This window comes from Falco naumanni, chromosome Z, assembly GCF_017639655.2.
Source record: "Falco naumanni isolate bFalNau1 chromosome Z, bFalNau1.pat, whole genome shotgun sequence".
NCBI lineage: Eukaryota > Metazoa > Chordata > Aves > Falconiformes > Falconidae > Falco > Falco naumanni.
This window is the reverse complement of record NC_054080.1, coordinates 69,291,502-69,318,178: the sequence shown is the minus strand read 5'-3', so window position 1 is coordinate 69,318,178 and position 26,677 is coordinate 69,291,502. Positions and strand designations below refer to the sequence as shown.

Genomic DNA, 26,677 nt, shown 5'->3' with positions numbered 1-26,677 from the left:
CGTCTAACAATCTTGTATGGCAGTAATTTAGTCCCAAGGGGAGGAAGACTTTTTGTTAAGCACTAAAAATATCAGACACTAAGTTCCTTCAGTGTTAAACAGTTACCTTTAAATTAAACAAGTGTAATTCAACACCACCTGCATCTGCATCTATGCTAAATTTCATTATCTGTCCATTTATAAATAGTCTCAATTATTATTTTTTTTTCAGTTCTCCTTTCCATTTAATCTCTTACATACAGACTCTTAATCAAAAGAGATTACACTTTCAAAAGATTATTTTGCAACTAAGGAGCAGAGCTCTTATTTTTCAGGTACTAAGACTTTAGAAAAACAGTATTTCACCTTTGGCTTACCTGCAAGACAATTTTTGGGGAAAAGATTTCCTTACTGTGTTTGCTAGGTAACAGCAGTCTAAAACTACAGATTAGACAGAATTTTGTGCAGTTTTCAAAATTACGTACATTTTTTTTGTAGAAGTGGCAGTAGGGAAAAAGCAAAACAATGATATAGCATTGCCATGATGTGCAGAGCTTAACTGTGATATGTCCAACAGCTTTAACAATATTTACCTTCTTAAATCACCAGTGTAACAACTGGAAATTGAGTTCATAAATGGGCATTCATAACAGATTTTGTGCTTTGTTGTTTTTGTTCTCATAGAGTCATAGAAAGGTTGGAAAAGACCTTTGAGATTTTCAAGTCCAACCGTTAACACAGGATTGCCAAGTTCATCACTAAACCATGTCCCTAAGTGCCACATCTATGTGTTTTTATACAACTCCAGGGATGCTGATTCCAACACCTCCCTGGGCAGCCTGCTTCAATGCTTGACCACACTTTCAGGGATAAAATTTTTCCTAATATCCAATCTAAACCACCTCTGGTGTAACCTGAGACTGTTTCCTCTTGTCCTGTTTCTAGTTACCTTGGAGAAAAGACCAAACCCCACCTGCCTAAAACCTCCTGTCATGTAGCTGTAGAGAGGAAGAAGATCCCCCCTGAGTCTCCTCTTCTCCAAACACCCCAGTTCCCGGAGCTGCTCATCAGAAGACTTGTGCTCCAGACCTTTCACCACCTTTGTTGCCCTTCTCTGGACATGCTCCAGCACCTCAATGTCCCCCTGGCTGTGAGGGGCCCAACACTGAACACAGGATTCGAAGGGCGGCCTCACCAGTGTCCAGTGCAGGGGGACAGCACTGCCCTGGTCCTGCTGGCCACGCTGTTCCTGGTACAAGCCAGGGTGCTGTTGACCTTCTTGGCCACCTGGGCACACTGCTGGCTCACGCTCAGACAGCCACCAACCAGCCCCCCCAGGCCCTTTCCCCCCAGGCAGTTCCCAGCCCCCTGCCCCCAGCCCGCAGCGCTGCGGGGGCTGGTGTGACCCACGGGCAGGACTCGGTATTTCTCCTTGTTGAACCTCATATAACTGGCCTTGGTCCATCAGTCCAGCCTGTCTCCTTGTCTTTGGCTTTGAGATCACATCCTTTTAAAAGGCTGGAGTTGCCTTAATTTTTGTGTTGGAAATTCTCTGTATCCTTCTGTATGCTGTTACTACCATAATCATAACAGGCAACAGTGCATAAAAATAGGCACATGCATTTGCTTCTGCATCAGGCAGGTCATGGGATATTTATCTCGTCTTGGTGGTTGTGGGTCACAAATCTAATATATTATTTGTGTTGACCCTCATGGACACTGGCATGTTTAAATGCTGCCCACTCATCACAGAAACTTTTGTATCACATGACTCCCACAGCATTTTTAAGATTCCAGAAAAATATGCTTCAAAAGACCTTAGCTGGCTTCTGGATCTAGACTTTAAATTCAACAGTGAAAACTGAAGGAAAAGGTGTTCCCTTTCACCAGCTCTAAGAATGAAATTTACATGAAAGGGACATGGGTACGCCCATACTGTGCATCCCTGTCTTGTTTGTACCACGTTTTCTACTAGGATCAGGGCTGCATCCTGTCTTCTGCTTTCCTCCTTCCCTTTCCCACACTTCTCTTCTTCAAGTGCCATGACTTTTTACTGCAGAAGCCCATGAGGGGAAAACAGAGAACTTTGGTAGGTACCAGATTTCTTTCCTGTAGCCATGACCTGAATCTCCTAATTTTGAATAAAATGAGTTATGCAGTTTCCAATCCTGCATTATAAATTTTCATTTATTTATTTTTTTCATTTATCTTGAATTATTCTTTACAGGGTTCAAAGGAACATGTGTGAACTGCTATTTTAACATAATGGATTTGCAGTCACAATTCAGGGATTAGGGCAAAAGATCATTTGGTTTTAGCTAAATAACCCAAAACTTTCCAAATCCTACTAGAGAGGACACTAACCAAGCCAAAGTAAGCACAGTGTCAAAAGAACAGGTTTACAGAAGGGGAACTAACTCATAAGTCATCTGAAATACTTTATTATTTTTAACCTCCTTAAAATCAGCAATGCCATCTATAATTGCAATAACATATTCAGACCTAGTAGGAATGAACATGCTGTGGTAAGCATTGTCTAATATGTAATAACCTTTCCTGGCTTTCAGCAGAAACTGCATAAAGGAAAAAAGAAAAAAAGTGCTTGACTCTTTCCATCCACTGCCCCTAGCACCACCTGGGTTTCAACTAGCTGAACAAATTCTTCAGTTCATTAAGAACTGAGACATGAAAGACACTTGGAAGCATGATCTTGGACTGAATAAGGCAATGGTGTGAAATTCTCCTCTGCGGGAAAGCATTCATTGCATTAGCTGCTGTTCTCTCAGTGCACTGGACCTGGCCCTCATAAACCTTTCTGATTCTGCTCTTCAGATGCCTGAATAGCAGTTCAGACTGGAACTGCAGTTCCTGCGATAGCAGGCACAGAGTGGATTTACTTCTCTGTAAGGGAATTTGACATCTCTCACAGCATCTAGTTTCCATCTAAATAGTCTGGTACTTTTCTCAAACAACTTATCTTTCTATGAAAGACAACTTCTGCACGAAGATATGGGAATTTGATTTGGATGAGTATATTTGAAGAGCTCATGAAAGAACTGTCATGTCTGAAATATTTATTGAACAATTATGACAAAGGAATCTCGTAGGTGCAGTAACAAAACTTCGAAACCGTAACTACTGAGAACTGTTGGTGTATTATTATCTGTAATATTGAAAGCTGTTAGAACTTGGACTTGCCAAAGCATGTCTCAGCTGAGGATGGATTTGCTAACAAAGCATGTGAAACAGAAGGGACTGCGATCAAAGTTTCTTGTATATGTGTAACAGCAACAAAAGTTGTTGACAATTCAAAAGCTGTGTCTCAGCGGCAGCATGTACACTTGTGTATATGCATACATCCAGGAGCAACACACTCCCCACAGTTCAGGAAATCAACCTACATTGTCTTAGGTCCCCAGGAAACGGATCTGAGGATGCACACAGCTTGTTGCCATGTCATACCAGCTAAAGAAAAACATCTTGAAACATAATAATCCAATCACCTGGTGATTGCTCATTTCCAACATGTAGTATTTGTTACTATTTTTAATTTTAAAAACTTAACTATAATCCTTTCTAAGAGGTTTTCAGGGTTGTTTTTTTTTTAAGCCTTTTATGCTTAGATTTAGGCACATCCTACACAGATCACTGAAAAATACAAATACTTCTGGTTTTCAGCATTTGTCAAATAAATAATGCTGTGGTATATCAGGATTTATTCTGCAACACCAACATGCTGCATAATTCATTTATGACTTCAGTACTCCAAAGTATGAACTGAAGTTACATCAAATCTGTGTCTATCTGAAAAAACTAATGCACTAAAGAGGTATTCACTCTCTCCATACAGCTGTATAAAGACATACTTAAATGAGTTCCAGTATGACTACATTTATAACTCTGACACATTTTTCCTAGTTTTCTTCTTTAAGCTTCATACCAAGGTTCACTGCATATAAAAATTAATAAAAATACAGTGGTTTATGATGGAAAAATTACCTCTCTGTCTTTTATGAGCTACAGATATAAGTTGCTATGGAAGCAAAATATTTGGAATCTCCAATAATTAAATATCGACTCTGATACTTTATTTTTTTAATAAGCTCATTTGATTTTCTACCATTATTTTAATATTTGGTGGCCTGAATCCAAAAAACATAATGACTACACTATCAAAGAGGACTGAAGCATACTATGATCTAATCACACCATATTTGGGGCTCATACAATTAACTCTGGAGATGTATCATCCTTTGTGCATAGGATTATATTACAGTCTAAATGAGAATATAATGTTTTGTGATTTATGAAGATAAATAGAAGGAAAGAAATTACAAAAGTAAGTAAATTTTAATGGAGAAAAAGAGCAGGTTAACAACGGGGGGGGGGGGGGGTGGTGGTGGTGGTGGAAATGGTGACGTTACCAAATCGATGATTTTAAAAATTATTTTGAAAGGACCAAATACTTTCTCTAAAAATATAATTAATTTTCTATATGTATCAAATTAATCTGGTTTTAGTCCTGTTTTGACATAGTTACTATTATCAATTATAAATCCATGGAAGCTTGAAGAGTACCTTTCTTACAAGAACTCTCATAAAATGCCACCCTGGATGTTACACTGAGCAGTGTGCAGGATCTTTTCCAGAATCTTACACTTGACTCATTAGGCTGTAATTGGTACCATAACTTACTTACATTTGCTATCCTTATGGGAACAACAAAAGCCAAGCACTTCACACAGTTATGTTCAATTTTGCAAATAGCACCATGTAAAGATGAAGAAGCTTGTTAAAAAGAAACTAAAAGCAGCTTATTACAGGCTGGTTGAAAATTACGAAAGGAAAGCAATGTTAAGTGATACACCTAGACAAAAACATTTAATAATGTATCCATTACGTCTTAGGAATTAGCTCCTACAGTTATGATTTTAAAACTCAGTAATTGACAGTGATTAAAAAAGCAAATTAATATTAGAATTTATTAGGAAAGGATTTATTCACATTATTATAACATCAGTATGCTGGCTGCAGAACTGGTGCTCTCATCTCTATAGTAGAGAAGGGAGAAATTGAGAATGGCGAAAAGGATTACCATGGGGATGAGCTCTCTTCCATGCAAGGAAGAAGTAGAATAGGTCTCTTTACCTTCAAAAAATTACAGTTTACAGATATCATATAAGTCTAAAAAATCATAACTGGCATGCAAAGGGTGGGTAGGACTGACTGTACTATCACTTTTTCTACAAGAATTAATGGCCACCAAACCCCAAAAAAAGAGTGGGAGCCAGGTTCAATCCCAAACCGAGGTTGTTTCTCATGCAACAGGGTACAAGTCTGTGCTCCTTGCCAAGGGATGGTGTGGGTGCAGAGTACATGGATTCAAGAGGAGTGTAAATAAGTAATTGGAAGAGATATGTATTAAAGATTACCCAGTATACAAGTCACATCAGTCACAGAGAATCCCTTGAACTAAAATATTGGTAGTCTAGGAAGGTCATTAAGGGAAATACCATACTTGCCCTGTTCTTATAGGTAGGCTTCCACCTACAGCCACTGCTGGCGAAGCTGGTAGCTTAGACAAATACCAGAGCTGAGTCACTTAAACATTTCTTACACTCTTTTCTTAGATGAAACTGCTTATGTATGTCTTTAAACTTTTGAAATTCAGGTGTCCTTCTGGAATAGCTTTCCCTCAGTTGTGGGTTTTTTTGAGTTGTTGCTTTGTTGTTTTTTTTTTCTTTCTTGTTGTCTGTACCATCACCATTTCATGTCATGACAGTCATAAAGACAACTTTTAGGATTAGGGGCTTTCTGATGCCAAATGATGTTCAAGGATGTAGGTGACAAGAACTCCAAGTTAAAAGATAGGAACCTTAGAAACTTCACAAGTATCTATGTCTGCTGAAGAACCAGAGATGATATTTATATAAGGCAAACATGCTAATTGCTACCAATTGCTAATTACTACCTCAAGAAATGAGGTAGGTAGGTAGTTAATTGCAAATATTATTAAAGGCAGCATTTATTTCATACATCAACTGCTATTTGAAGATGTAGCCTGTTTTCTAAGCTAGTCAGCTAGATTTTTACCATGAGAGTGTATGGGGAGAGGCATATGCAGAGAAAGCCTGATGATTAGCTCAGACTTTTTGCAGAGCTTGTATGGAGCTACAGATAGGTTTGACAAATCCAACATTGCATGGCCTGGAAGAAGCAATTTAAAATCTTCTATATCTACTGAAATTTTAACTGCTAGAAGACCTCTGACTAACTGATTCTCAACAAGGCTGGACAGTTATTATCAGAGAAATGTAACTGTGAAAAAGGGGATATGCTTTCAAGTAAGTGAAATTTCTGAATTTAATGAAAAGAAACCTTTAATTCTTTATTTTCATCAGAGAGCACCTTCCCTTACGAGCAGGGTGCAGCACACCGCATATGGCAATGCATAGTTATTACAGTTTGAGTGCGTAGAGCTGAGGATATCCAATTAACTACATTACCATGGGACTAATATACCCAAACTGTGCAACCAGTTTAACTGGGGAGAAGATAAAGTTTTTAAGTCCCATTTTCTAATAAGTCTCTACCTTAGTTCCCAGTCATTGAAGGGAATCTCTTCATTAATGCAAGTTTACCCTTGAATGATACAGGTCAGCTACCAGCTTAACACAGCTATGAAGCACCTAAAGAAAGCCTTGTAAAATTTGAAAATGTTCAGTATTCTTTTCTTCATATTTTATGAAGCCGTAGTTAATTCCCCACAATAAACATGACTCTGTTGCTGTTATCCAATGTTAGCCACTCACACATATGCACCAGACCTTTTCTTAGCTTTTCCTTATTTTCATCATACAATCAAGTATGAATGTTCCATACATAATTTTCAGAAGCTCAGTAAAATGAACATCCATCCTTTTTTACCAGAAGATCTTTTACCTCTACTATAAGCATATACAGCTTTATTAGGAGTATTGATCACATAAGAATTAATTTTACACCAGATTTTTACTGCTAATTCTATGTCCTTTAGGTATTTTTAATGATTGAATGATCGTATTTATAGCATGCATAATTACTTCTCTGCTAAAAAAGAGTGAGACAACTTTTTTTCCAACATGGGCCAAAAAAGGGTCATAATCAGTAAAGAGAGCCTAGCCATGGAAAATTTCAGTCCATACAATAAACTTGAATGCTTGAGAACAAGGAGAACTAGAAGACACTGCAACCTTTTTTATAACATTTTATAATATCCATGTTATAATTATGCAGTAGTTTGTGTGGTTTCTTTTGTTCTACTTACTGCGAGGAAATAATGATTTCAGTGCAAAGTCTTAATCAGAAGATACTTTGATCAAGGTAAGTATACCCTGTGGAGACTGAATGTTTAATTCTTACCCAATGCTAAACTCAAAGTACCACAAAATGCAGGATTCATTAAAAACTTAAGAAATGCAGTAAATACTTATTCTTGAATGATGCAGCTACACTACCTGTGTGGTCACCTCAACATTATAGCCTTGTGCAGATACTGGTACAGAAGATGGTATATCCTGTCCAATATGTGAACAATTGTGTTCTGCCTTTAAAAGGCTCTAGTTTATTATTCATTAGTAACATCAAAAAAACACTACCTGCACTACCAAACCGCACATACTGAATTGGTAGCTAAAACAGAATTTCAAACTGTTAATTTCAGCAAGTAAAAAAGTGGTGTTTTTAAAGCACTGTGCGTAAGCTGCTGCCACAATTTGGACAGATTCATTGGCAAAAGTCTTCTGGCATTGCCACTGTCCAGTTCTTACTTCTTTTTTTTTTCTTTTTTTTTTTTTTTTTATCTTCTTCTGAACAACTACTATGTTGTCATCAGAGCAGTGTGCAACCTGATTGTAGATGAGTAAATGTATTTTTCGTATATAATACAGGGAACAAAGAAGGCATCCTAAGTGCAACATGACCACAGCAAAAACAGAAGCCACCTTTTATGTGAAATTCTATTCTTACTCCATGTTTTTAGTGGCTCATTAATTTTTGAAAGTTTCCATACTTCATCTCTCCTCAGAAGTGCTTTTTGGGTTTTATGCTTGACCAAATTTTTCATGCTGCTCTTGGGCAATAAGAAAAAAGGAAAGCAAGGTGACAGGACTAAGGGAGGGAGGAATGAAGGGAGGAAAAGACAAGTAATTAGAGTGCCATAACAGCAAACTGTTTGTTAATAAAAGAAGATTTTGCAATGGAAGTGTATTAGACTTGATTTATGGAGAAAAACTTTCCGTAAAAGTGGAAATAGATGAAACTGTTTCTGATGTCAGTGATTGATGGATCTGTACATGCTTCTGTTCTTTTAACAAAAAAAAGGTTCCACACTGGCCAAGATTCATGTTTTGACTGCCACTGTACTCTAGGGATAATTCCCATATTTTCCTGTCTTACATGATAGATTTTTATAGTACGTTCTCATCCTAACATTTCAAAAGCTACCAAGGGAAGCCAAAGGGTAAACTGGCACAGGCAGTGCAAAAGCCAGAGATCTCCCTCTGCCCTCCAAAACACTTAGTAATTCACAATATAACAAAAGGACTCAGGCTACATCTGTCTTAGGGAATCTAATGGACCCAGGCACTGGAATTCCGTCATCTATAGTGTTAATTTTTTAGAACAATCACGGTTTGGCCTGATTTTGACTTTAACCATCTAACAATTACCCAGCAATTTTGGGCAGCATTCACCATTCCCAGTCGGCACTTTCTGAGGAGGGAGGCCACTACTGGAGTTTCATAACACAGATGTGGCAAAACTGTGCCAGCTGCCCTCAGAGCCCATGAACAGGCAAGGCAGTCAGTTTCTTATAACTATTTTAACTATAGAACTTGATTGATCTTGGCAATGGATTGCCATGTTTCCCCTTCATAACAAAGAGAAATATTCAATGGTACAGACATTCCATCACAGACCTATCCTTTTCTTATGCCACAGAACTTATTAAAAAAAATCCAAACAACCTTCATGTGTATTTCTAAAACTACAGGTGTCATCCTGCGCTCTGTTGGGTAATATTTATACGTTATTTATATATTTATATATATACACATGCAAATATACATTCAGCACCTCTCACCCCATGGCAGAAGATACTAAAAAGCATTACTTGCTATCACTGAAAAAATGTACAGGTTTCATCACATATCAGATTGCTCCTCCTTTATTCTCGCTTTTTCTTGCTTCTTTTCTCTTTTCCCTGTTTATGCTTTCTTCTCCCTGAATTTTTCAACTTTGTTATTCTCTGAGGTTTTTTTCCTCCTTTCAGTAGAGGGTATCAGCCAACTGGTAACACAAACATCCTTGAGTAGGTCAGACATGAGCACCACCCAACAAAAGACAGTCAGATTTATATTCCAATTAAGCAGCTATTTCTGTTACAGCAAGATGAATGCTGCTTTCCCCCCACACAAGCACCTTGCCAAAGAATATTCCAGCTGTTTCCACACAACAAATGTAACATAGCGTTACATAACAACACAACACAGCACAGCACAGCACAACACAATATTATAAACCCCCTGAAACTGGAATACAGACTGGAGTTTTAAGAAAAGAGATTTTGTAGTGGCTTGTGTATCATGCTCCAGCTTCCTCATCTCCAGTAGAGACCACCCTAACCAAGGATGCTACTTCACACAGTGAAAAACAGCAACTCTCCCTTCACTGGTGACTTCCAGTGGTTTCATCAGCACGGGTGCATGGTCAGCAGTCAGGGAGAGCAGAAAAAACCTTTCACCCAGGACCATTCTAGTACAGCCCCTCTCTATTTTAAAGAATTGCAGAAACCCATGAGTTTCACTCAACAATTAAGAACAGGGTTTTACTCTTTGACATCCTTGTGTGGCCATGATTCTGACAGACTGGTTCAGACTAGATGTAAATCTGCTTATGTCTTTGTGTCAAACTAATATTAAATTCATTATCCTGGTCATTCATTGACAAGGTCAAATGAGATGAAATGTTACAGAATAGAATCAGAAAGAGCATTTCAACACAGAAACAGCAAAGGCATGAAAAATTTCCATAGCATGAAAAACTCCTCAAATGCTTTAATCTTACCTCCCTGAGGGGATCGTTGAGCTCATTCAAAATGTTTTCTTCATCAAAGATCTTGCCTTGGTAGCGGTGCTCATAGTAATCATGGATTTTCTGGCGCATTTCAGCAGGTAACTTGTGGAATGACATGTACTGTTCCACTTGTTTGTACTGTCAAGACAATTAAAGGAAGAATCAGAAAAAAAACACTTTTTTACTACCTAAAGAAGGCACCAGCAAAATGAAAATTCATTCACATAGCAAATTAAGCCTTACATATGTTATAAAGATCACATTTTATTTATGTCAGAGAACCTTCACAGAAATATTAATTTAGTATTACTTACGTGACATCACAACTATCAATTGCAGAAAGTGCCTTTAGTCGTGATGCATGCTGATATCCACATGAATATGTAAGTTTTAGAAGTCAAACCTTCACACATGTCATGTGTTCCCTAAGTTCCCAGCTATACATAAGTTGTGAAAGTACACCAACACCATTTTTAGCTCATTCCATGCAACAGACAGGGAAACTGTACACAGTGTTTCTCTATGTCTCTAGTGCTACATCCGCAGAGAGTTTAAGGTCTGAAATTTCAGAAACTGGATATGTTGTATCAATATGTAACATACTAACATTGTGTATGCTTACAAAGTAGTTGAAGAACAAAGGTAAAAGCTGTGGAGATAATGAACTAGAAAGAATTCCTCAGGAGCAATGATGAAAAGAGAGAAGTGAACTGGGAAAATAGCTATGGTATCAGGAAATAGACAGTGGGAGAAGAGAAATTCCATGACCCAGGAGACTCAGAGGACCTCACTTCATTTACCATGTGCATTTGGTTTCCTTGTTTCTACTAATCCTCTGTCATGTCTTCTGCTTTGTTTGCTTCTCTTCTTCAGAAGCCTTTTTGGGTAGCATGGTTTTCAGAAAAGAAAGTCTAGAATTAACATACTTGGAGTTCTACTGTACTACACTGCATGATATATCTGAAACCCACAAAATGGAGAAGATGCCCAAACGGCAAATGGACAACTAGTGCCTGAGCAAGACTTTTGCCCCTCAGACCCTCCATCCTTGTCTCAGTTGAAGAGGATAAGGCACTAAGACACAGAGGATAAAACTCATCCCAGGCTTATAGGTGAGTTAAAACTTGGCAGAAATTTGGTTTACATATGTACAACATCTTAATTTAAATTTTTTTCATTAATTTTTTCATGCTTAATTAGGCACTTTTAACTCTTTTCCACGAAAAAGCCAATGAAGTCTTAATTTGGATCAGAATTTCTGTAAAGCAATTAAATGAATTTATAATACACATTACACTCCCTACAAACTGCAGCACATATTCTTTAACTTACATAATTGGAGACTGCTCCATCCTCTGGAATTGAAATTAGGTTCTGCTTTGCAAAGTGGCAAAATATTAGATGAGACCACATGTACAATACGCATTCCACAAATAGGAGGTAATTTTGCACAGGACTATTCAAAAATGTACCATGAATATGTAGGCATGATTTAACCTTTGTATAGCTATTTTGCATCTTCAAAGCAAGACCTCTTCACTCCCATCCTTCAGAAGTAAGATTTATATTTGCGTGCTCATCATTTGTTTCTGATATGGAGAAATTTATCCATATATTGTAGGTTTGAATCAGAGTTCTAGGTCACCAGAAGACAGATATGCTCTAGCATAAACAAAGTGTTGCTTCTAAAATTACCCTACTAATCAGTTACAGCTTATCTAGGCACCCATTTACTTAGAGGGAAGGGACGCGAGATCACCCAGTGCTCTATATATCTCACCAAGGTGGTCACATAGTCCCAGCTGCTGTGCAGTGCTTCAGCTTCCCTGCAGCAAAGCCAAGGAGAAGGTGCTGCACTGTGCAATGTCCTCTTCATGTCTGTGTCCAGCCCTTCATTGCTGTGGCTTCATGTAAAGATGTGTAGCAGGTGTGTGTCATAGCACACATAGGCAGGGAAAAGACTTTACTATGCTCCCTAGCATAGGGGCTGCACCACTTTGCTCAATCTTACTTGCATACAAATATGCTTGAGCAACACAAATATAGAGTAATCCTTGGTAATAAAAAATATACTACATTCATTGAGATAGATAATGCTAGTGAGCTGCAAAGCACTTGTATACCAGAATGACTGTGAAGAAGTGTATTCATGCTAAAAGCAATTTGCTTTGCCAGCAGTTTACACTGCTCCCTTTCATTAGTGCTATTACTAGGGGCTTTCTCCCACACAAGTGAGTTCTCTTATCTGCCAGGTTTATGCTTACACATAAGAAATTTTAGGGAAACAGAAAAAATAAAACTAGTAGGAATGTAGTGCTTATTACTGGTTTGTCTCAAAATGTTTCCAAATTAAAAACACATAGAATAACAGGGACAGCTGCATATCAGCAACATTTTGTAAAAAAATTCAGCAAGGAAGTTAAAGTCTCCCACAATTCCCAGAAATATTTAACCATCTGAAATGCTGTCAAGGTCTCTTTCTATTTCATAATATCTGACTCTGTGAGTGGTCGCTATCCCGTTAATATACCCTGTAACAAAGCTTCTCCTAACCTTTCTCAGTGTGATTTTGACTCATATTCTGTATCATTTATGTTACTGCTCCCTTCTTGACATTCTGTCAGAACATTCATGTGAAGTACTCCCTCAAAACATCTTATTATTGTTTCACCAACTAATGTGTTTCACTAACTCAGTCAAAGTAATAATTGGGGTTTTTGTTTCTCAGAAAAGTGACTTCATTTTTCAACCTGCTATGTGTTACTGGCAATTTTGAGGGTTTCCCAGATTAGTTGTCACTGTGGTGTGTCACATGCCAGTGAAGAATACGAAGTGAAGAATATTTTCTCTGTGGGTACCACAGATATCAATAAAGGCTGGAAACTGATAAATTTTTCACTTTTAAATAACCATACTGATTTTTGTTATTGGTTGTTGGTTGGTTTTGTTTTCTTTACTCATAAAAAAGAACGCTAATAAAAAGAACTGAAATATTTTCTGGGAAAAGATTACATGTCAAAAAGGTTTAAAGATTCTCATTAGAACTGTGAATCCCTTGAATAAATATGAAAATTGAATGGCTTCTTCCTCTGATTTTTCTAAGTGTCATTTTACATATGAAGTTGATAAAACTGTCAGTGAAGTTTTCTCAAAACTGTATTTTAACAATATTTAAAAGAGCTGTAACTGATCCTAAGTTATTCATCAGACCTGACACTTGAAACCTGCATTTTCGTATGTGAGTGGAATAATTTCTTTCTAATGACTGTTCTCGCCACACTGTATCCTGTGTCTTTTCCATTCTAGACTGAAAATTTTGGTTTGCTTTAGAGTTTTTTTGTGGTTTTGTTTGGTTTGTTTGTCTTTTGTATTGGTTATTCAGAAAAGAGATGTCTTAATTCCACATTCACAAAAGCTCCTCTGGTGCTTTTCTTACATCTGTGTAAAATAACTTTCAGAGATAGCAAGTTCCCTCAAACCTGACTTTTCTTTTTTTTTTTTTTTTAGCTTTCAAATGCCACATGAGTAGCATCAGACTACATTCAAAGTATTAAAACTTTCTTTTTTGGTTTCAAATTGCCTTTCCATCCTTGCTTCTGAATGACACCAAGGAGCACTTGATTTTCCAGGGAGGACTACTTAATAAAGGACTCCATGTGTGCACATCTAAAGGGATGTCAGAAGCCTCTAAAGGCAACAGCAAACTAAATCAAATTCCAGGGTTCTGAGGAGAGAAATAAGAGGAATACAGGCTATTCAGCAAAGCCTGCACTGGATGAAGACACAGCAAGACAAAGGAAAGCTAAGATAAACTTTTTAAAATGAGAACATCATTGTTTTGTCTAATGTTATTACTCCCAAGTATGAGTTTGTTTCCATAAAACCCTAAATACGTACCAATTAACCTCAATATGTTTTCTGGTAATCAAATGGTTTCAGACTGCTTAAAAAAAAAACTTCTTAATGCATAATGATGTAACTGACTGCAAATAATTAAAAAGATTGTCATCTTTTCCTGGATCAGCTGGCTTATACTCTGAAATATGGGCATCACAAGCCTTCTGATCCTACTTGATGGTATTTTAAATGCTTTTATTATCCATACAAATAGCTATTTTTGTGTCCCACTGTGCTTCTATACTATCTACACTGGTTTTGGCCTGTACAAAGATTATTTTATTTTTCCACTTTAATTTTTCTGTCTCTCAAAATCATCATATGTTGTGTTATGTTTTCATAGAAGTAAACAGTATTTTTGAATGCTGATGCTGTTTTTCAAACCTTTACAACTGTGTGTTCCTGGCCTTTTCAGAATCTCACTGAATGGAAGAAATACTGTGCTGCTGACAATTCCTCACCTCTTTTTTAAGGTAAATATTGAATTGTTTATCCTAAAATGAGTACGTATACTAACGTGATTTATATATGGCATTACCATAATGTCAGTAATTTCTGTCCTAGTGTGTTATATTCATTACTGATATGAAAATGCCTGTAAATGCTACACAAATAAACAAAATTGCTGAAATAGGCAAGAGCTAAGTGAATTTCAAAGTAATATTTCACAGATTTTTACTGCAAAGCACCATCAAGTAATGACTGTTTCCTATTGTTTCAACCATAATCTTATTCATGGACTCCTTATATGTAGCAAAATTTTGCTACTGTGCCCCTCCAGCAAAAGGTGAGTAGTATGACATGGATCATATGAGGTCCTTAATAGAGTTGTTTAGGAAAACTGCAGCCATCCTTTAAAAAATAAGTATGGCAAAAGGCAAAGGAGAGGAGTCAGGTCTTTCTCATAATGATTTGTAACTGAATCAAGGAACTTATTTTAAAGTATCCCAATACAGGCAATATCCCAACGAAACCAGCTATATGGAAACCTGAACAGTGAACAAGATATTTTGGTACATGTGTTGAGCCTACCAGGTCCTTTCCTCATAGTGTTTCATAACTAGTAAGTTGCCCCTTTTAACTGAAAAATTTCTGATAGTCCTAATAATCTTTACAGGTCAACATTTAATCCTTGACCCAATAAAACATGTAAACATATGAAATACATTAATAATATCAGTTAAAAAACACGAAACCAATGACATTAACATACAGTACCTGAACCTGGTCACACCCAAATTACCTGAACACTTTTCAGCAAAAAATGCCAATGTCAGATTTTTCCAAATTACCAACACTCAAGAACTTCAATAACTGACTAGTTTTTCAAAGAACCCTGGTCCCTGAACCTTCTTTTGAAAATCCATTTCAAATGATATGCCTTTTGCACTTTGGACAATGATTTTGGCCTTGGCAGTAGAACCTCACTTCTAGGAAATTTCCTCCCAAAAACCTATAATAAATAGCAAATATTTTTATGTTCAGGTTCTCTTTTGTTTTACCACAAATGTAATCCTGACCCTTAAAGTACATTAATAAAGTATTTTATTTTATTTTTTAAATACTGTATAAGATATTAATATAAAATGAATCACATATAGATAGGCGGGGCGGGGGGGGGGGAGGGGAATAAAAAGAGGAAAGAGCACTTTACTGGATGTTTATATCCAGTCAAAAGCACAGCCTCACAAATACAAACTTTTCAATGAGGTGTGTCAAAAAAAAAATATCCTATATACTGATGACAAACGTAAAAAGAAAACAGAGATCATTTGTAAAATTCTTCTGTAAATTGTGTCCCAGAATTTAGATACAATAAACTCCTCAGTATTCTTAAAATGGTTTGAAAATGCTTGCCTGCCATGTATAAAAGAAGAATCTAAGCAGTATTATAATTTGTAGGACATTTAACTCACTGAGAAGGAGCAGAAAGGTGAGAGGAAGCAATCTGATCAAGGTGAAGCCTTTCTAAGTAATGAAGAAATTTAAAAACTTTGGTTATCAGAATAAGAAAATGAATGCTACAGGGAGGCACTGACAACTCTTAGTTATCGAATGCCAGGTAAGGATTTTATAATTGTGTTTCAGATTCCTTATGGAAAAAAGTAGATGGGAACTCTGCATTGGAAGGGCAATACATGATGCTCTCGTTGAATCAAGGTAAGGGAAATTAGTATGCCAACACATCATAGAACACCAACTGGAAAAATGCACTAAAGTAACAGAACCGTCTGACGTATAAAGGATTTAATTCTAATAAGGCAATATAATTAGAAAATTTCTCCTCTGTCTAACTTTTTAATATTGACTAGACCCATGATTGAGGTGACTGTCAGTTATCTTACCTGGAAGAGCATATGACATTTCAAAACCCAGCTCATCTTAGGTTTTCAAGTAAGTGTTGAATAAAAAGGCACATCCCAAATATTTTCATATTACTCAAATAGCTTTTTCTTAGTAGAATGTTTCTATAAACACACAGTTTACAACGTAACAAAACAATTTTCCAGTATTTTCTAATCCCTGTGAAAGTTCAGTGGTTTTACACATCCACAGTTCAAATGTAATTCCTGCACTTTCCACAAAATATAAGCAGGCAGCATTGATTTCAAAATCCCTTTTCTCTGTGCTATTGTGCTGTAAAGACTTCAAATGAGCTGAAGGAACCAAGTAGCTTTTCCTCTTCTCTTGTCCTTTACCTTGCTGGGAACATGATTTTATTTAGTTTACAGATTTATTTTTTTTTTTTCTTTCCAGTGAAGAAAAGGGTGAAAAACCTTCTGAAGTAGTTTGTGGTGAGAGCTGGGTGGAGAGGATGAGGGTGGGGATGGTGAGGGGAGAGGGAAACGTTTCAAACCTTCTGAACACTTTATGTTGTCTCAGTCTGACATGAATTTTCTTATTCATGGAATTTTAGGCACCTCACCTCTCCACAGGAGGTACCAGGCAGACCACCTTTCAGGAAAAGAGGGAAGATTCAACAGAGATCACAAGATAAAGAACAGGAGGGGTGGCATTTGCAATTATTTTTTTAAAGCAAACACAGTTCAATACAGAAGTTATCCAAAACAAAATGTCAAATATTTTAAGCTAAAGCAAAATTATGCATTTTGGTTGTTTGGGTGGGTTTTTTTTGTGGAAAATGGATATAATTTTCTTGGATTGTGGAAAGGTTAATGGCTTTGGTGGAAAATTTTGCTTTGTGGAAAGTGTGTTTTGTATTAAAAATATCCACATCCCGCTCAAGCAGCACTAACACATAGCTCTGGAGATAATGAGAGCTGTATGGACACAGACAGAACTGAACAATGAGCATGCATTTGGAAAGAATCACAGCTGGGGAGAGGCTTTGCCATATTAACTACCTGAGTGGTTTTATTGCCTCTTTCTCAAAATTACTCAAATGCATAAGTGGACTTGGAAAACCAATAATAATGGAATTACACAAATTATTAAATATGCCAGAAACTTCAATTCCTAGTTAAAAATGAAATATATCAAAATAACATTCTGGTTTACAATTCACGAAATATCTGTAATGTCTACTATGTTTAAATGTGGTATTCAACCGAATGTTCACTTATAACTCATATTACATTGACAAAGGAATTTTTAAAATGCAAACTGAAGTTTCATCTGAGCAAAAATTCACAGGCATTTCATTTTTAAGCAATATGTTTCATTTGTTCAGATTCCATTCTGCAGCATCTGCAGGGTAACCCCATGTGCAATGAATAAGTGCTGAAAGAATATAAAGGGGAACAGTTTTTCTTCTTATGAAAAAAGAATAACATCACTTTTTAAAAATAATCTTTCAGCAAAATAAACTGTTGAAGTTAAAGAGATAAGATTTGCAAAATTCTGTGCAAAGACCACATAATGAAAATACCTAACTTCCATTTAAAGATACTATTTTGAATGAAAACATTGTGTATTTTAAAGAAGTCACTTTTCTAAAACACTTTACTAGCTGTTTCAATTAAATTCCATATAATCTATTATGCAATGCTATGAAAATGGTATGTACAAATGGCATGTTGTGTCCACCCCCCAAAAAAAGAATGTGTAATTTTGTATGGCACATTTACTCCTTTTTTGTGATATCTATTTTTCTCTCATAGGAAATAAATTATTCAGCTTTTTTCACTCAATCACTTGAGAAATTGGATAACAGATTCTTTACAAGTTTTTAAAATTATCTCTTAAGCCAGTATTCCATAGTTCTAACTCACTAGCTGAGCTGAATGGTTGTATGTCTAAACACAACATTATATTTCTTCTGCTTGTGGAATGAATAATCTAATCTGTATAAATAAAAATCATGCCTGAAAAAAATCCCTGAGGCTTGATCCTCCCAGGAAGAATTTTAATAACATGAGACATAGAAAGCAACAGCAGGCTATACTTTTTTCCCCTGGCAAGAACTTCCAGCCTAACTTTGTCAGTGGGTTATTTGTTAAAATAATAATAAAAGACATTAAGTTACAGATTAATGGGAAAGGAATGAGAAGAATTGTATAGCTTATATTTATTAATGGCTATTTAACAGATTTTCGATTCCATTTTCTCTTGTCACATTTATTCTGAGAACCTGGCATTTTTCTCTTCTTTAACTCCTTAACATGTCACCAGCTGCAAGCATTACTCCTGACACACAGTGGTTTAAATGAGGTAAACCCAGAATTTCTGCTCACAATAGATGGGGAACCCCTATTTTTGGCCCAGCCATTGCTTGACTGTGAGTGTCTGGACAGGGCACATCGATTTGCAGGATGCTGTTACACATATCTTTCCCATCTCAGACTACAAATGGTGCTACAGAATGAATCTGTCAGCTGGGTGATAAAAGGTCTCCCAAGTTATTATCTCTTCTCTGCAGTCGTTGTCAGTCATAAAATCTATTCACCAACTGTTTCTTTGCCTTGATTCATAGTTAGAGAACCCAACAATAATATACTGGGTTTGCTGCTCTGCATGAGCCATGCTGATACCTCTAGCCTGGAGCTGCAGCTACCAGCTGCCAGAATACAGAGGAGAACATGATCGCCGGCCAGCTGTCTTCCCCAGGAAGGCAACCCTACCTCCCTAACAAGGATTCCTCATTAATGCAAAGCCCTCATATTATGCAAAGACAGCACAGGCCTAAGCTCTTGCCTACTACCCTTGGCTAAACACCTGAATGGTTCTTAGATTACTGAAGGACAGAAAGGAAAGAAAGGTCAAAACCACCCTCCCAAGCTATAAAGAATTCGGGATAAATATTCCTAATGTGTTCTATTCCTCAAGTTCTATTCAGTTTCACTGAACATTTAAAAGGATTATCTTCAGTAGCTGCCACTGATATCTGCAGTGCTTGTTCTCTTCCATATGACAACAGCTTTTTCTTCTATGTAAGAGCGGACTCACTGATTCTGTCCTAATATTAAAAATAATCTCTCTAGGCTCCTGCTTTATACTCAGTAGAGGGATGCAGCTGGTTTCCATGCACTTGGCCAAAGGCGACTCTCGTTCTTCACTGGGAATTCAGCCAGGGATCAAGAAACATTGCTGTATCCCTTGTAAGAGTTACTGTACATCTGGTATTTGTACAGTTCATCCTTTTAAAATCCTTCTCATCCTAGCCTTGACTGGGACTATTAGGAAAAGAAAGGTTTTGCATGTTGAAATACTTCCATCTTTCAAATGGGGACAAGACTCAAATCCCTGTCACCCTCTTCTATGTATTCCCTCAACCACACTGAAGAAAGGAACAACTTCCATTCCAAAAAAACACCTCTCTTTTATGTGCAGTCCTCTGGCCTACGTCGGCAGGTTATTTCATGAGCCAGCTGAACTTTTGATATGACTGTTGAGGCACCGAAGGACAGTCTTTAACCGAGTATTTGGTCAAACTTGAAGTTAGCACTAACGTTAACATTTACTCATAGGATGATTATCCATAGCTGTATATACCAAAACTGAGTAAGCACAGGTGGTTCTGAAATGACCAGAGATCTGATTGTATTCCAAATAGACACCGAACAGTGAACTTGCCAATCAGCTATCTGGCTATCTTATTTCAGTAGTGGCAAAGTAATAAGCTCACCTGTTCATCCCACAGTCACTGAATGGCTGAATACACTATGAATCCAGAGACATTTCTACAATCTGCTTTCTTCACTGCTACTCTGCTTAGCATACAGGTATTTTCACAGAAAGAGAAAAAGTCTATAACCAAACACAGATCAAAGTAAAAAGTAAGGTTCATGCTGAATGGTATAATATGTTCACTTTTATAGGTCTTTATCATCAGATGGACTTGAAGTGATTTGTTTAGCCTAAAAGCTATCATCTGTTTATCTATTTTTCACTAATTACCCCCCAAAGAGTATTGTTGCATGCAAGAATGCTTTAAGCTGTCATTTTACTTACATGCAGTAATTAAACATTTCCTTTCAATTGCCACATTATTGTTCTTTTCAATTAGTGTAATTAAGAAATTAATTAAGTTATAGTGAATTTTCTGAATAGGATTTGTTTTCTTAGTCTGTTATTCATCTTGCACAAATTTACTTTTTATTGTGTTAAAAGGGGAAGGAGAGAGAACGATCATGAAAACCATGCTCAGTTCTTCTCTTCATAGAGGTTATGACAGAATTCTGATTTAATTAAACGACTATCAAAGCCCCAAGGCATGAAAAGTGTATCTTCATGCTACTATAGGTGAAACTGTATGGAGTCTATGGCAGGTTGATTTTTTTCTCTTAATGAGAAAAAATACTGTATAGATGACAGTTTATTTAAAAATATCAGATATGCTGTAATGGTCTTCTTAAAGTTTCCAGTTTCAAGGTGAAATTTAGTACCTATCCAATCATTTTGTACAATTTTCCTTATTGTTTGAATGCTTTGGTTTCCATTTTTTTCCTTTCAATTTACCTGTACCAGTAAAAGAGAATATACATTAAAAGAAGTGCCTGGAGTGAAGAGAAAGGAGGCAGAAGGAGTTATTCCCCACATGCACTCTGGGGGAAGCGGAGAGTGAGGAAGATCAGCTCATCTGTGCTCAGACACTTCAGTTCATTTCTGAGCAGGAGCAGCAGTCTCCACAGCTCAAGGCCCTGTGGCAGGAACGACTGTCCCTAGGCATTGAATACATGCTGCAGCTACATTTGATACTGACTCTGAACACAGGGTGACAATTGTCAATTCCTTGTTTTCATTTGAATGAATATTTTTGAGAGATGCGTGTTGGGAGTGCCTATCAGAAGCAGTGGTTTCCTGTGGCACGGGCTTCACCTCTCCCCATTGATCCTGCAATACAGAAACACTGCATAATGCTAATTTCGGTATGTGCTACAATGCCTTTAGCTAAATGGGTATGCTTAGTTGTTAGCGTCTCACCCACAGGAAATCCAGTTATTTCGAGAAGCAATTTGAAGTAACAATTTAGAAACAATATTTAGAAAAGGAATATAGAAAAAGGTATAATTAGGTTGAATTCATGTAACTTTGTATCTATTGCTTAATAGCTGTAATGAAAATAAGTAATGTTATTAGCAGCATAGTTGTTACATCAGCTTGGTGTTGTGCCAACAGCTACGCTACTAGCAGCATCAGCACAAGCAAGACAGAAACACTGGCACAATACAACTGCTGATCCTGGAAAGTCTGGCTCTAATAAGACCTAATAAGACCAAAAAACTGTCTTGAGTTCAAAAAACAGTTCTTTTTATATTAACTAGTGGAAAATGCCAATTCATCAAAAATAATTTCCTTTTAAATGGACTTGCATGTAATTAAGTTTATTGTGCATAGGAAGGCCTGTCCAAAACTACAGGGAGAGACAGAGTTTCTTCAGTAAACAAAGATGGTCCAGTTGCTCAGTTATAGGATGTATTACTTTCCTTGACCTCTGATCAGAGAACTGGCCTGCCCTCATTTCACAGCAGTGTCCTAATGATGAAGAAATGGTTCTTCTAGGCTGGGCATATCTTAGCGTCTTTTTTTGCTTTGCCTAATAAGCATGTATCAAGACAGAAAGTTCTCTTATTCTTCATAGGGGTAGAAACAGCAATGCAGATGATCACATTTCACCTTGTTTTTCCAATAAAGAATAACCTCTTACACAGAAGCAAGGTGGTGGGAAACACTGACAAAGTCTCATCCCATGCAGATGCTATTGTGGGGAATAAAAGTCAATTAATCAGCCTCCTTGCAGGCATTTCATGTGAAAACACCTGAGTCAGTGTCAGACAGCTGCAGTACAAAGACTTTTTTAAAGAACCATGGAAGCTTAGAGGAGACCAGAAAACCTCTGCTTTGAGCAGTTAACCTCATAAATACTATTATTACTTTATGATTTCTTGTTTAACATATACAGTCTGAAACCTTCTTTCATATTTTATTTGAGCATACACCTTGTTACTGCTTGATGATCTCAAGGAGATCTAGATATTATAATTTATTTTTTAGATAATGTATAATTGTTTGTCAGACTGTTAAATCTGCAGCTTCACCCGAATCACTGAGGTTAACACACAACATCACACAATATTCACGAGTCTCAACCTTCTGCCACAAACTGCTCTTCTTCTTCATGTTCCCAGGTGCTGTGTTTCATTCATTCTTAGAAAATATCTGTAATCTTCTTATCTTCTCCTTACCTAATCTTTACCTAGTCTTGAAGTATAAACACTTCAGAGACATCCTCAGGGAACTGAATTTATGGCAGCTGGAGGCTTCTCTGATAAATGACAGCCATGGCAGTAAAGAATACTCCAACCAGCCTTTTGTACTACCTTGAAAAGCATTATTATAGACCTGATGTTTTTGGAGGAATGCCTTTGAGCGACAGGATCTATCCTCTTCTATTCCAGAATCGTGGAACTTACCAGGTACAGAAAAAAATTACTAAGTTTTAACAAGACTTGAAGTTAATCCTTTAATTACAATAAAAATGAGGAATAAGAGAGCTAGAGAGCCTGTCAAGGATAGAAAAGCTAATGAAGCACATTCTGCAAAGAACAAATTTTAAGACAATTTCTGACTTTCTTAAAACAGACTAACAATTCTTGTGATACTACTGGTTGTGAAGAAATAGTTTAATTCATCAACCATTCAATCATCCAAATGCACCAAATCTTACATAAAGGGTAAGTCTTATTTATTATTCTCCAAAAAGACAGACAAAAAGATGTTAGTAATAGTGGATTACTTCCCACATCTCTATGGAGATTTAACTCTCAAGCAAATGATGATACTATATTTCCTTGCTGATCACTTCTGCAGAAACACTCAGGGAAAGTGTTTTATTCAATATAGCCAGGTTCATCTAAAGGTGAAGTCATAAAGCTTTAAATGCTACAGTAATAATGGAACTTCTGTCAAATAATGCCCTTACTTTCTTTTTTTCCTTCTTCCATAATGAGAAGGAGAAATATAGAAAACAGAGAGAGCTTTGGAGAAGCAGACAAAACATCTAAAAAAGGTTATGAAAAAATATGAAAGTAGTGAAAGGCAAGCAAATAAAAAATTCTACAAACAATCCTAAATGAGAGACCTAAGGCTTACTTATACTTCCTTTGACTTGACAGAAATCAGATGTACAAAATACATATCTATTTCTTCCCATCTTAAGTATTTTTAGGAGCAATCTGCTCAGCATCTGAAATCTTAGCAAAATTTACCTTCATTTTAGAGGACAATAAAGAGCCTTTGTTTCCACTGAAGAGAAGCAATTTGCACTAGTACCACTGGCTGTGAGTTTGATAGACTCCAACAGCTATTGTTTCACATGTGCAACTGATAATCTAAGTCCACTTTTATTCTGAACTAGTACTGCAAACATCATTACAAGCACTGACAGTGGCATCCCATTGAAAGGCTTCAGTGCAGGACCCCTGGTGAAGCCAACCTGACACCTGTGCAGCCCTGTTGAGAAGGGTCTTTCCAGGTGGGCAATGCAAAGTGTTCAGTTTTGTTTAAAAGAAATTTTGTTTTGTTTTGAGAAGGGCTTTTTTTTTTTTTTTTTTTTTTTTTTTATAAGCATGCAATAAATACATAAAAGTTCACCAGGGCCCTTTTCAGTCTCCTAGAGACATCAAAAGGCAAATTTTGTGCAATGACCATGAAACTGTATGGCAACCTTCCCAAGAAGACAGTAGTGCATGCCCTATAGAGAAAGCAACACAGGCTATGTGAAAAACACAGATAACAATCTGCTAAGGCAAGGAAATGCTTTTTGTTTGTGTTTTGTTTCTCAACTGACTGTGAAAACAGAGCTAGAATTTTTAATTGTCTTCACAACAAATATATTTTAAAGCTGCATAGATAGCGAAATACCATTTTGAGTAGTCGTAATCAAATCTAGCACATGAGCATTATGGTGCCAAATGCTTCAGTTAAAGCTTCGGTATTATGTAATAACCTCGCAATAAATGCTGCCTGTGGTAACCTAATGATCTTAAGGGCTAAAGCAACAGCTGTGTCAAGTATAAGGTGGCATTTCCTTCTGGTTTTCACATCTGATACTGTCATTTTCTCAAACTGATAGTCAACACAGAAGCCCTCTCTGCCACCCAGGGAAAGTATAAGTTACATGCTATGTAATTTATGAAGTTAAGCTCTGTTTTGAGCAATTCTGTGCCTTTAGCTCTGGTATGACATAGAAACCCAGTCCAACCCACTGAGGAACTGTCTTCAGCCACTGCAGATAAGAGACAGCTCATTTTCTTTGCCTGCCACAGGATTGTTCCCTACTCTGTTCACAACTGTACTGCAGATTTAAATGTCATATGCAATGGGGCATACACCTAATATTAATGGATATGTCACAGTACAACGCTTTCATTATCCACTTTTTTCTCCTTTTCCCTGCTTTGTCACATTGTTCTATGTAATTACACTGCTGCACCCTCCCTCAGGAAGCTCTCACTTCATTGGCATAAGTGGCACAGCATCCTTCAGAAAATGAAAGCTTTCTTTTCCTGCCATGGCAAGAGTGGTGGAAGGTTTAGATGGTCTTCTCTAAATCCAACAAAACAGATGGTTTCTGAGAAGGGTTTTGAGGAAAAAGAGAACAAATATTCTCTGTCAGATGCAGATACTGCCTTGGACACAGGCATAGGGATAGGGGGGAAGACTGGTAGACTGAGAAGCTGTGAAAGAAAATAAAGCTGAGGTAAAAACAAGAGAGTTAAGTTTTATAGCAGTCCCAAATAATTTCTGGGGTTGGCACTGTCTGGCAAGGTTACGTTGTTGTTTGCTACCTTCCCCAAATCACGTACTCTTACAGAGTAAGAGCCAGCTTCTAAAATATTTTGCAAACAGGAATTTAAAACACAATCTTTCAGCAGTAAAGACTTATGTTTTAATTTACTGAGTTACATATACCAGTGGTTTTATTGTGCCATTGCTTTTTAGTCACTCACTGATTTTTACAGTTTTGCTTTAAAATCAATGGCCCAATATAGTCCACTAGCATTTTTAATCTTTTTTCCCCTTTCTATAGTAGTTCATTTACTTCCTTTCAGTATTTTTTAATAGAGAAACTGTTTGAACACTAAATACTGTTTGACTTGCAGGTGCACCTGATAGAGCAGGGATTATTAACTGATCTGGTCTCTGCCCATGAAACCCAAAGTCATGCAACCACCTGACCAGGTGATGTGAGATTGTGTCCAGGTAATTATTATCACTGATTATTTTCACTTTGAGTCTCTTCTGTTACTTTATTTGCACTGTCCACTTACAGAAGCTACTCATGCTCCAAGTAAGGGGGGGAAATGCATGTGGAAATAAAAGGCTCCACTGTATCCCTTTGCCCCAAAATCAGAGGGCATGATAAATCGCTTCCAAATTTCTTCCAGACAAGGTCATGTACTGTGCAATGGCAGGCTCTTAGCAGATTAATTCAAGGGCCATCAACAAATCCCTCATTATGAGGTCTTATGCCGATCCCAGTTCTTCTATAAAATAAGACAACAGTCTCTCCACCTGATGCAGTCCCAGTTCTTTCCTCTCCTTCATGCCTCCCTGCTTCAAACTTCACATATCCTTTGGCTCCTGCTAATTCCAGCTGCTTTTTTCCTCGTAGGCACTGCATAGGAAAAAGTCACAGATGCCTTTCCACTACCTCTGTTACCCTGATAAGTCATCTTTTGGGGGTCTCCATCTCAATTTTCTCTTATGTTAGCCTTTTGAGCTGCCTCTGATGGTGTTCCTGGCTGAGGTGAGGCCATGTCCATCCTCTGATGCTGCCTGATGCTGCCCAAACAAGGACTGAAAAACTTCTGAGGTTGGGCAGCAGTGAAGCAGCAACAAAGAGAGCTAAACTCTTCTGCCAGGTGATTGCCTGCTCCTTTCACTTGCTTACCTTCTCTGCAATGTCAGGGAAAACAGAAAGTCCTATGCCAAAAAAACCCCAAACAAACAAACAAATATAGGCAGGTGTCTTAATCAGGGGAATTAACTCATTAACTCCATTAAACTCTGGTTATCAGCTCCTATCAAATGTCTAATAATAAACATCCAAAGACTTGCCTTCACTTATCTTTTTAAAATCGCTCAGTGTTTTCTTAAAAACTTCATAAAATTATTTTTACGTTTACATTACATTCTGCAGTGAAAAAATACGTTCGGCCAGCTCTGCCTGAATATAAAGAGGCATCAAGCACTACCCATAATAAAAGACAACTGATGAACAAAT

The 26,677-nt window shown here is 37.1% G+C and overlaps 1 protein-coding gene across 1 annotated transcript in view; it reads right to left on the bottom strand.

Moving 5' to 3' along the window:
* Positions 1-26,677, bottom strand: part of HCN1 (hyperpolarization activated cyclic nucleotide gated potassium channel 1) — a 199,316-nt gene that overhangs the window by 35,368 nt on the left and 137,271 nt on the right. Inside the window, exon 5 of the mRNA XM_040580815.1 lies at positions 10,084-10,230. Within this exon, the coding sequence (XP_040436749.1) occupies positions 10,084-10,230 (147 nt within the window). The remainder of the gene's footprint in view (positions 1-10,083; positions 10,231-26,677) is intronic.